Source organism: Phasianus colchicus, chromosome 7, assembly GCF_987193195.1.
Source record: "Phasianus colchicus chromosome 7, bPhaCol1.hap1.1, whole genome shotgun sequence".
Taxonomy (NCBI): domain Eukaryota; kingdom Metazoa; phylum Chordata; class Aves; order Galliformes; family Phasianidae; genus Phasianus; species Phasianus colchicus.
In genome coordinates, this window is record NC_143442.1 from 25,296,499 (window position 1) to 25,308,636 (window position 12,138).

The 12,138-nt window shown below is 39.9% G+C and overlaps 1 protein-coding gene across 1 annotated transcript in view; it reads right to left on the reverse strand.

The window, feature by feature from the left end:
- Positions 1 to 12,138, reverse strand: part of PLEKHM3 (pleckstrin homology domain containing M3) — a 76,557-nt gene that overhangs the window by 39,880 nt on the left and 24,539 nt on the right. Inside the window, exon 4 of the mRNA XM_031601253.2 lies at positions 8,424 to 8,617. Within this exon, the coding sequence (XP_031457113.2) occupies positions 8,424 to 8,617 (194 nt within the window). The remainder of the gene's footprint in view (positions 1 to 8,423; positions 8,618 to 12,138) is intronic.

Here is a 12,138-nt window from a genome sequence, read left to right on the forward strand (position 1 = left end):
ACACTACTTTCAGAGCAAATGTTGCAACTTAGGAAGGCACTGCTTCAAAATACATGCTTATCACGAGCGTTGTCAGCCTCTAGTAGGTGGAGAACAGGAGCAAAAGGCACTAGAATACCAGACACAAAGGCAAATTTAAAAGAAAACAACAACCAAACAAATACTATAAAATGCAGGTAAATCAGTTGGGGCAGGAAATCCACACTGACTAAGCAGTCCAGTGAACAAGAAAATGAATGACATCCAGCATTTCCAAAGGTCCTCCATAAAAGTTCTCTAAATCTAGGGACATGACTGTAACGTATTTTGCAGTAAGGGCACACAGGAATAATTTAATAATTCAATGTCTCTCCCTTCTTGTCTCAAGATACCTCTTCTCATGCAGACTTCAAGTCTTTCATCTTCATCCTTCTGCCAACAGTAATTGAACACAGGAAACCAGACATCAGAGTACTGCAGGTGAGATGGGACTCACACAATCACTGTGACATCGCATTAGCATCTGGACAAAGTATTACATAGCATCCAAATCAGCCTAGAATCACATCTGTGGTTAAAATTGTAATACGGACTGCAGAGCAGAATGGGGTAACTACACTCAGAAACAATTCACTAGAAAATACATCTCTACTTTCCACATGAGAAGGAACTTTGAACATGCTTGGGTTAATTTAAGTCCTCTGTCTGAAAAGACTAAAACGTGTTTGCATTCGGTACTTTTAAGTTTTTCTTTTGACATAAAGGTCCTTTACAAACACCAAATGGGAAATCTCTTGCAAGTCATTTGAAAGCAAAAGAAAATACGTCCACTCTGTAAATCTTTTGATTGATGCTCTATGAGACACTGATTTTTTTTTTTCCTAAAGTCAATTAAAAGCATTCAATAAACAGCGTCCTTTCAGTCAAATCTTAAGGCACAGAAAAAACTCAGAGTGAGCTAGGCAGAGGTCAAATGCAAGATGTTAGGACTCATCACAATAAAAACCCAAACTTCTGCTGCTTCAGAATGTGACCTGTGACCCCTGAGAAGCAAATGGTATCGAGTGCACGTCCCACTAAAAGCACCTCCTAAGCTTTCACGAGGTTTGGAAACTACCAGCCCAGTTTCATCACTGATGCAAAACAGAACAGTTATGAGTCACAGGATTGCAGAGCTGTAAACCCTGGCTACCAGTCAGAATTAAGCCTGCAGTGAACAAACTAAGTTCAATGCCAACCAGCCCTTCAGCTTTGCCAATCCCCATGAACAATGAAATTCAAAGTCCTGTTGGTTAAAGGTCTTTTAATTGCTTTATTGTAACATGCTAGCAAAGAGAGCAATCGATGCAAGCAGGAAAGAAACTTACCATTCTGAGACTTTGGGTCCAAATAAAACAGAGAATTAAGCATTCTCAGATTGTGATTATTATTATTTCTTGTTTGATATACATCAGCCTTCAGGCAAGATAGAACTTGAAATTTCAACTGTTTCCTTTCAGAGGATCTTATCATGTAAGTATTTGCACAAACAAAGGTTATCTTTTAGTGTCCTCCTGCAAACAGAATCACCGATAAGGCTTTGCTTTTTGCATTTGGACAAAGTGTGTAGTCATGGTGCTTTGTTAGCACTAAGTAATTGCTCTGCATTTAAAGCCTGTTTATCATCAGCTTGGGTCGTTTTTCTCCAGTGGGTTAAATACCCCGACAGCTTGGCTAAAGCTTCAACTAATTAATCTGCTCAAGCCTGACACTATAACCAAAGTACAAATGTGATAAGGAAAGTGAACTCTTCTTTTTACACCACAAGTTAGCTGGCTGGTGGGACAATCAAGTCTCTTTTGTACCAAAAAGCCTGATGAAAATGGAGATGGGGGCAGGGAGGGAAGGGGAAGCTGGCACCATGATTTCGTGTGCCAGCCAGGAACGTCTTGTTTGGCCAGGTTGAGATTTGCGTGGTTGAGCTCTGATTCATGGGAGATGCAGATGCACCAGTCTAGCATGCTGCCACATTCAGAAGTTCTCTCCACCCCTCTGCAGGAAGCTGCTACACCCACAGTTGGCACAGCACCCCAGATACCAAGTCCATTTCCTCAGCCAGCACTGTTCGTAGGCTGGCCCTGCGACTTACACCACCACCACTTTAGTTCTAAGTTACTGCACCAGCAGGCAAGCCAGCACACTCTGATTTCTGCCATTCCTGCTACACTGAGTGCATTTTTTACCCCCTAGACAAGAGGCAACAGAACCTCTGAAACCCTTGCATTGTGCACCTCTGACAGCTGTGACTGTGTATGCAGCAGGCAGGTAGGAGAAGCTTGTGCTCTTATCTCTTTCACTGCACCTCAAATTTTTCAGAATTACTTTAAGAAGTGGAGAGGGATACAAATAACTCAACAGTGAATTCAAATACATGGGTCGTTAATTTAAGTTACAGAACAGCAACAAAGATGAGGGGGAAAAAGTAGAATGTTTTACTTGCATTACTAATTCTTATAATTTTATTCAGGTTTCTGTTATATTGCATTTCCTTAGCAATCCCAGCTCCTAGGAGTACACTGGGAGAAGAGAACCCCAACATTCCAGTCAGAAAAGTTACTCAGGGAAGTAGTGTTCTGGGAAATCTGCTGATTCAGAAGTCAAAAGCTAATAATAAATTAAGAAAATTAAAATAGTAATGAAATGTATAAAGTATTATTGATTTACTTCTTGAGGTATTTACACTAGATTGTTGTGTTTGTTGCTTCCCCCCCCAAATCTAGGATTTTGGTTAAAAAAGCAGTTCTGAACCATTTCAATTTCACAAGGGAACTCTTCGGGGAGCAGCCGTTCCCTAAATAACTTCAACCCACACTAAGTGCTAGATTGATTACTAGGCATGTCCAGGTAAAGTAATTTTTCATGTTGTTATGAAATTCCCCATGAACATTCCTAAACCAGCTAATCTTTCATCAGCAATCCCAAATCAGGAAATAAACTTCCAGCAAAAATGCAGAGTAGTAAGTCTCTTTCCTCTGTGGTTATTTCAGTAAGGTTAAGGTAAAACTGTGAAAGGAGAGAATTAGTACAGACCAAACTCAGGAATCAACTACCATCAATATTAAAAGCAGGATGCAGAGAACTGGTTAGAGACACAAGTTTCATCTTGAATTCAACATAGCTTGAAAATAATCTTGAAATCAAGTTGAAGAAAACTCCTTGAAGTTCCCTACTGTAAGTTCTGATATGAAAACACTGGAATGAAAATGGCACAAGTAATATTTAATGCAGTGTCCACAAATAATAGGAACTTCTTTTTAAGTCAGTATAATTATTTTTAAAGGTAATCTAGTCTCAAAAAGAGAAGGAAATATACAATTTTGAAAGAAATCTAGTACTGATTATCCGTTTGACAAGGAAGTGCAGATGTACCCCTAAACCAGAACCAGAAAATGCTAACATGAACCTGAAGATCCACTGGAAAAATATATCTCATCTGTCCCAGCACACACCTCAGCTGGATGCTTACAATGGTAGAGCACTGCCTTGTGTGCTTTCAGTTTACCCTTAACTTAAAGAGATTGCAGTACTGCCTTCTGCCTGCAGCTGCTCTGGCATCAGTCTTGTTGCTCCAGAAAGTTGAAACGAAAGCTCAAGATCTATTTTATCTTCCTACTGAGCCCTCCACAATTTCAGCTAAATGTATTTTTAGGGTTAACTTAAAAGAAGCCCACAAACACAGTTACTTCTTCAAAACAAACAAACAAAAAAAAAGAATTGAAACAAAGAGGTGGTCTGTTTGTAAGAGCCCCACAAACAAGCATGCTTCATTTTAGCTGGTGCAATGATCACGTACACACAGTATCTACATAAGATAGTGGCACAAGCATTCTTCTCTGTGTTTTCTCATTCTTCCTTCCTTTTAGGTGTCATTTGGTCTTAAGACTTGATCCTCTCAGAATATCCAGATATCTTCTTTGAATGTATTTCTCTCCCTCCCTTCTCCTAATCACCTGTGCAACATATTTCCTTTTTTCACTCAACTCAGAGCCCTGTGCTATGAAATCACATCCTTTTGTTGCTCTCCTTCTCAAATTTTCTTTTTACAGACAATTGCTTTCACAAGCTGTGTCTTTGTTCCCTTGCTTTGGGATTTTCCACTCTCCAAATGGCTTACCCAATGCAGAGAAAATGGTGGAAAATACTCTCTTTTGACAGTCTGAGTATGACTTAACGACCTTCTGTTGTTCTTGGTCTGAAAGACAACCTGACATAGCCTCAGCTTCACATATGTGAGGTATTTGGTTGTATAGTGATTGCATAAGATCAATCAGGAATTGTGTGATGTGTTTAGACAGGTTCTCCAAGTGCCACACAAATATTTTGAAAATAATCTATTCTTGTGTCAGAAGTGATATGTCTAAGACCACACTGTAGGAAGTGACAGGACTCTATTGTTCAGCATAGCTGAATCTGGGCTGTTCCGTTTTTTGCTGACAAACCAGCAGGCTCAGCCAGGACCATGGGGCTGCAGCACTGGAGGTATACCTTTAACTTCCTCCTACAACTGCAAGCTCTAATCTGGCTTTCTTATAACACACTATGCAACGCGTCCAGGTCTCTGGGAAGTTTTTCCATGTAGTTTCTCACCAGCGTAAACAGAATGTCTGATTACAATGGAGGACATTAGAATGAGTACTGCAGAACCTGCTGCAGACTATCTTACCTCATTCCACTGCCATCTGTCTATAACATCTGAGCTAGCAACACTGAAAGTTCCAGGTGTGTCGTTCAGAGAAAAGAGAGCTCAGAGTGTGCTCCAAAATAAACCTAGGTTACACTACCCGACAGTAGACATGGAAGCACCAGAAGGCCACCCAAAAAAAAAAAAAATCACTCTAGCAGGTCTTTGCCCAGAAGAGCCTTCAACAATGACAAGAACAGAGGAAGACAGATTATGGCATAGGAACAGGTTAGCTTGTTTCACACCCTGAAACAAAAAGAAGAAAGTAAAACCAGAATAACGCACCATTCAGTACAGCTTCAACTTGGGGATTCTTGCTCTTTCCTACCTATCCACTTTATTGATGTAATGTTGTTTGCTTGTGCCATTTATTCATCTACCTTGGAATCAGCAGGCTATGGTGGGATTTGTATAGCTCCACTTGTACTAAATCTGTGTTGGTTCTGGGTTTTATCTTGTATATTTCTGAACAGAATCCACACAATTGTGCAAGGCAACCAAAACAAGTGAGAACTTGTTGAGTAAAGACATTTGAGGCAAATTATGTCTGTTGCAATGTTGAAGTGATGGCCACAACATTCCAGGCGTAACAACATCCCTTGTAAAACAGGGTGCTCATCAACTGGCTTGTATCCTCCAGCAGGCCAATCCCTGGGGAACACTGCTGATATGCACCAGTGGGGGGCCTTATTTCTTCTCTCAGCTAATTTTGGTTTTCTTTACTTTTTTTTCCCCCCCTTGTAAATATAAAAAGTTTAAAATCTGGAGGAGCAATAGGTGAAAACAAATCATTATAAATAACAATGATCACTGTTCTACTGTAAGCTGCTAGCTACTTCTAGGATTTCTTCTGCTTCTTTTCCTATTTTCCTTCCTTTTTCTCTTCCAGTCTTTCTTAGTCACTTGCTTCTTCAAAGCCCAGTCCTACATACCCTACCAGATGCCAAGATTCACAAAGTTCCCAAAGTACCTATCTTTGCACACAAGGCATTATAAATAACATTTCTACATTTAAACCAACTGGATCCTAAGTTAACCTGGTTTATAACCATCTGGAATTCTTCATAAAAAATGACTTGTAAGCACTGTAAACAGTTTTGTCTTCCCAGAGGACATCAAGAGTTTCCAACTTCATTGCCATCTTCATTTTGTGATCCGAGTTCAAGAGCAAGGTATAGATTTAAAGATGATGATAATGCAAATAGTATTAATAAAAGAAACCTCAGAGTGATATGCTTTTCCCTAAAAAGGCAGGCTCTATTAGTGTCTCAGAGGCAGCAAGGTGCCAATACAATTAATCAGTCTGTTTTTAGTTCTCCCTAGACAGCAATATTAACAGTTTGTTTCAGTCTGTTTATATGGGCCTGACAGGTCTCCAAGATGCTGTGTTCACTTGCTGGTGATTAATAGTCATTCACATACTAGGTGAAGACCAAGCAGAAAAATAATGCTTTCAGAGCCAGATAGATAACTGGATTTTCTCCTCCCTTCTTTCATTTCTAATTCGGAAATGGTACTATTTTTAGGAATGCTGTCTCTTCATTTTGTTTCTAAACTCCTTTTTTAAAAACTGGCCCACGTGATAAACCAAAGGTAAATTAAAGTGACATATTTACTTGTCAGTTGTGCTCTATAAAGCCATTACATTGATAGTGAGGGTCTGCAGGCTGTGATACTACACGTACCAAATAAAGACAAAGGGAGCAGTTCTTACTTCCAGGAAAAGGACTTTTCTACCTTTCCATTTCTGCAAACATCTTTCAGGAGATCTGAAGAATCAACCGAGCACCAAAACTCACTCAAGGGAAAATTCACAGTCTGAGAAGAAGCTGAACTCTAAGGTGCATTTTGTGCTTCTGAAACATTCCTTCAGTGACTTTTACAGTGCTTTCAACAAAGTTCCACCAAGTCAGAGATGCTTCCTTTGTACAAAATCAGTGCCTTAATATTCTCGCCCTATCTCTCCATCAAAGAGTTTTAATTTGAGACAGCGAAGGAGCCCATAAATAAGAAAACAGAGCATGTGCTTCATCATCCCCTCCTACCTTCCTGGGTGTTTCATTCTGATACAGGGAACAAGCCTCCAGTAATGTCCAGTCAATACAACCACTCAGGTACAGCCACAAAACAGGAGGTAACATATTTGCCCATGCTGCCACTACTTCTCTCTTTTTTTTTTTCCTAATCAGAGTTGGATGCTTATCATGATACTTCTGTGACTTTTTTTTTCCTGTTTCTTCCCATGCCTGTCACCCCAAGAAAAGATCATGCATTTCTGTGCATAATTTTTCTGTGATAATTTTTGTCTGTCCTGTCTTCTCTCCATTTCTCCAGCACTTGCCACCTCTACTTTTTGGAGGCATGTTCCCCCCCTCGCTTTGACGAAATTTCTTTATTAACTCTTCATTTCCTGAGATCTCTCTTCCTTATCATCTCCTTCCCTCAACTCTGGTTCTTCAAATCTCCTTCTCCAGGCTTTCCATCATTCCTATGTCTCTAGGTCATAAACTTCTCTGTTTAGATCTCCTTTGATCTTTCTCCTTTTGCTCTCTTATTTAAGTACCTTCAGCCTCTTCTGACTCCTCCTGTCCATTTTAATTAGGGCTATTTTTTCTTCACCATTAATCAGAGGACACAATTTCTTTTCTGCCACTTTTTCTTAACAGAAAACCTTCTCCTTTCAGTTTTATTGCAGTTGAAGAAGATGGCACAAGAAAATAATTGTAGCTGAAGAGTAAGAGAGCTCTGCATGATAACACTATAGTCTGAAATAACAGGGAAAAAAAAAAAAGCATCCTAATTCTTAAAATGCTGGGCTGCCCTATAAAATAATGGGGATTGTGCAATAATACATATACAAACACATACTGACAGTCCAGCAGGTCTGATGCAAGAATTTAGTAGTAGAGCTCTCTCCAGAAACCTACTGTTATATTGTTCTTGATGTGGTTACTCAGAGAAACAGCACAGTTGTCCACTGAATGGCAGACTTCACCTCACACTCGCCTGGGAGTCTCCTCTTCCTCTCAGAGAATTCAGATCCCCACCATCCCTAAAAGTTATGCTCAAAACACAGTCACTGATGGCATCTGCTTTCTTGTCCTTCGGAAGTTGATGATTTCAAAACAGTGGCTTTCTTATTTGTGGACTTGTCTCACTCACAAATACTTAGTATGTATTTACCACTCTGTCAGCTACATATACCTGTAACCACTTCTCATAACACAGCATAGCCACAGCTACCTCCCAGTCTCTTTAGAAAATCTAGGACAAAATGAACCCTTTTTTTTTTTTTTTTTTTTTTTTTTAAGAGGTCACCACTGTGTCTTGAAGGTTTTAAGAAGATTGTTCATTTTTAGCTTGTTTCCTTCAAGGAAAGTTCTGAACTATTAAGCTGAGAAACATTTTCTGCAGTGCTCTATCTATTTTTTAATAAGATATTCATGCAAAGTCAAGAAGCCTGAGCAGGAGTAAAAAATGCTCACCGCAATGTGTGGCCCCTGGGCTAACAGGAGTTGGGAACAACTTCAGATACTTAGACCCTATAAAACCTACTGGAACCATTTTCTTTGGCACTAGATATCCCAGCTGCCCAGCAAAGTCAGATCCAAGCACAACACCTTTCTAAATGGGTAACATCTTCAGAACTAGATTATGAGGGGGGGAAAAAAAAGCACAACAAGAAAACTATACTTTTGTGTTACATGTTGTCTGTGGTTCTTACCTTCTACGTAGATCTTCAGCCACTGCTGCTCTGCAGCTGAACAAATAGGCTCGCAGAGATTTTAACTGTTGTCTCAGGCGGACAACAGTTGCCAGAGATTCAACGTGCTTGTACAACATGGGATTTTCCTGCTGGATATCAATCAGTGGCTCCTCATACACATATTCCAGAAACTCTTTGGCTTGCTTTGATACCTGAAAAACATGCAACCAGTTTAGACAAGCTTTCCTCGTAACTCTTTTTAAGCATATCTTCCCTTCTGTGTTTTGTCAGACATTTTCTGCATCTGAAATATTATTGTTAGCAACTACAGATGAAAATAGAGCTGAGAGAGAGCCAACTGTCTCTGCTTATAGCCAATTCAAATTTCATCAAGCCCATCAAAGCTGAATGCCTGAGATAATTGCTTACTTATCCAAAGTACAGCAATATTTGCAGCCACACATTTTCATTGCAGGATAACACAGCTCACTATAGGTACTTTTAGGCCTTAAAACTGTGATCATCAAGTTTCTTCCTTGTTAATAGTTTTATGCTTGCTTTCCTTTGGAAAGAAGCAAGTGAGTGAGTTAAGTGTCAAAGCACAACACCGGAAACACATACACTGCAAATCCAATCATACTGTGCTGTTCCTGGATATAGAACTTCAGAATAAAGTTCTACTGCCTTTGCTACATGCTCAGCCAGTGTGGCTAAAATAATGTAAAAAGAAAAAACTCTGAAGCATATCTATAAAGTTTTTTAAATTATGGATAAATACATCTAAATGTTAGCAGCACTACCCATTTGCAGTGTTTCATTTGCAAGACATTTTTTAATGTCACTTTCTTGAGAGTGCTTTGTTCTATCTCCACCTCTAAAGAGCTACTGTGATCCTGATAAATTAATGAGAGTTTTATTCCCATGAGAAAAGATATTCCTGTTTCTGAGGTGAGAGATGAAAAACACTCATGTCTCATTTCTGCATTTTATCACAGCTGGAAAAGAGAAGATGGGATTATCTGAAATAAGCTGCAAATCACTTGAAACTGTGCTATGGAAATACTGTGTGTTCCACAAATCAATTAGTCCTTGTGGATCTTTAAATCAGTGTTTGCACTGTTGAGTTGAGGGAGGGCTAACTATGCTATGTTCTGTAAAATTAATGAAAGGAGAAATGGCACACCACAGCCTCCTGAGATTTAGGACGTCGTTTCTCTACCAGTGTTGTAAGGCAGAAAGCTGGTAAAAGCAATATATATAGGTCACTTCAAAAGTAGTGCCTCCTATTTATTTCCATGGAAACCACAATAGAAACAAAGACTGCAACAACTCTACTTGACAGAGCAAATTCTCAGCTACAAAACACTATTTTTCATCACAATCATCACCATTTTTGACAGCAATGAATAGGAACCTGTATGCTACCCTTGTAAATATCTGCACTAGCACAGGTGACCCACAGCTTCACAGCCGTATAATGCTGTATATCACTGCTACAAAAATGTTGCCTAGCAGTCCATCGTTCATCAAATGGAAGTCAGAAGGTGAAAAATTCAAACTATATGGTGGTCAAGATAGGACAGTCCAGCCAACACCAGCAGTGTGCTTCACCATCTTCAAAAGGATTTGGGGCCTGGTGTTATCCTGGTGCAAGAGAAAAGTTGTCTTCTCTTCTACCCTGTCTCTGGAAGTTCAAGATCAGCTTAGCCAGTATTGCGATGTATCATTCAGAATAAATGGCTTGTCCAAGTTCCAGGAAATGAACAAGGACCACCCTTTTCCTATCCCAAAAGACAGTGTCCACCACTTTACACACTAAGTACTGTGTCTTGAACTTTTTCTTTGATATGAATTCATGTGCACTGCTCTACGGACTGCTGTTTTGACACTGGTTCACAGTGGTAACACCATGTCTTGTCACCAGCAATTATGTGATCCAGGAGACTGTCACTTTCAGCCTCAGGTTGGTTCAACAGATCCTAAAAACTTGCGTAAGGTCTTATTTCTGTTCCTATGTGAGCATTTGTGGAACCACCTGGTGCAAACTCTGCAATATTCAAGTGTTTCCACCATCATTTCCAACACACCGAAGCCAATACTCAGCTCAGTACACAGTTCCTTGGTTGTGATTTACTGATTTGCAGGAATGAGTTGATTGAGACGCTTCCTTTCATGGTGGGACAGATGTGCATGGCCATCTGTGCACAATGTGGCTTGTCTTTCTGGAAACTATCGTCACTGCTGAAATGCACTACCCACTACCTCACTGTTCACATTCACTCTTTGGTCTCCATAAATGTTCAGCAAGCACTGATGAATGTCAGTGGGTACCATTTTTTCCCCATGAAGGAATTCAGCGACACACCTTTGCTTCATATGCACTTCCATGTCAGACACCATTTTGTCAGACTGCCCCTCTGCTCACAACTCTCAGCTGGTAACAATATGTAATGGGATATTGGTGGGAAGGTTCAGTCTCTACAGCCACACCACCATCTGTCTCTGACACTGTGGGCCAACATAATAAGATAGGAGGCATTACTTTCAGTGCAGCCCTCGTATATCCTTATAAAAAGCATGACTCTAAGGAGAACTAGCTTTAAATATAACCTTTTCACAATGCATAATGAAGTATAATAATAATGTCAAGAACAACATTACCACTAATAACTACACAGATAATAAGGCAGGTAATTTTAAATATGGCAGATTATAACCTCTCAGATTTCCTAGGTCCTGAAGCTCTATCAAACAGCTCACTTATTTCTATTAAGCACTCGTTTCTCTTTCATTTTTTTTTTCCAAAACAATGCATACGCAAGGAATTGTGCCATCTGAATGGAAGCACAAGTAACATGCTGTGTAAGGAACAGCACAAACAACTTGGATTTTACAAATCAAGACTATAATTATGTCAAGTTTTCAAACATTAGCATCGTTAATGTTTTTAGATGCAGTAACTGTGGTGTACAAAAGAGACCAAAGTTAAACAACTACTTTCAAACTGCTTTTATAATCATTAAACTATTTGGCCATAATACCTCAATTATCTCCTGACAACCATGGTATCTAGCGTAGCGTAAATATTATTCCTCATCCACCAATGGGAAAATTAAGCTTTGTATTCAGTGATACACTAAGAGGCACATGAATGCTTGGTAGTGCAAGTAGCACCCCCCATGCGAAGGGCAAGGGACTCAACTCAGTATGGTCTCTCTAGTCTTTGGGATTTCCTCATCCACTGGTCTTCCTGCCTCAGGAACCAGGGAGAGATGACTGTCCCAGTGCTACACCCATGCCTGTGCACACCTTCACCCCGAACACAGCAGCTTTCCTGAGGCTGCAACTTCAAGAAAACAGGAACACAAAAGCAACACCAGATCCACAATCACCTGTGTGACTGCAATACATATGGAATACGTTACAAAATTTAAAATTACCTTTTTGTCTTTTTCCCCTCCTCATAGATGCTCTACTTCATATTAGTACAGAGCTGAACAAAAAGCAGCTCCTCTCCATCGCTCAATGTGTAGCCCTATGCCCTTTCTATTGTACAAACCACAATCCCAGAGGACCAAATATTACTACTGTTCAGCTCTAGTGCTGCATAGCCTGAGCACAGCCTTTGAGGGGAGAAAAGCAAACCTTTCTCCTTGCTGACACAATGTACTTGCAGAGCACTGATTACAGGAAAAAGCAGCTTTGCCCCGCATCATGAGTTGACAGGGATGTG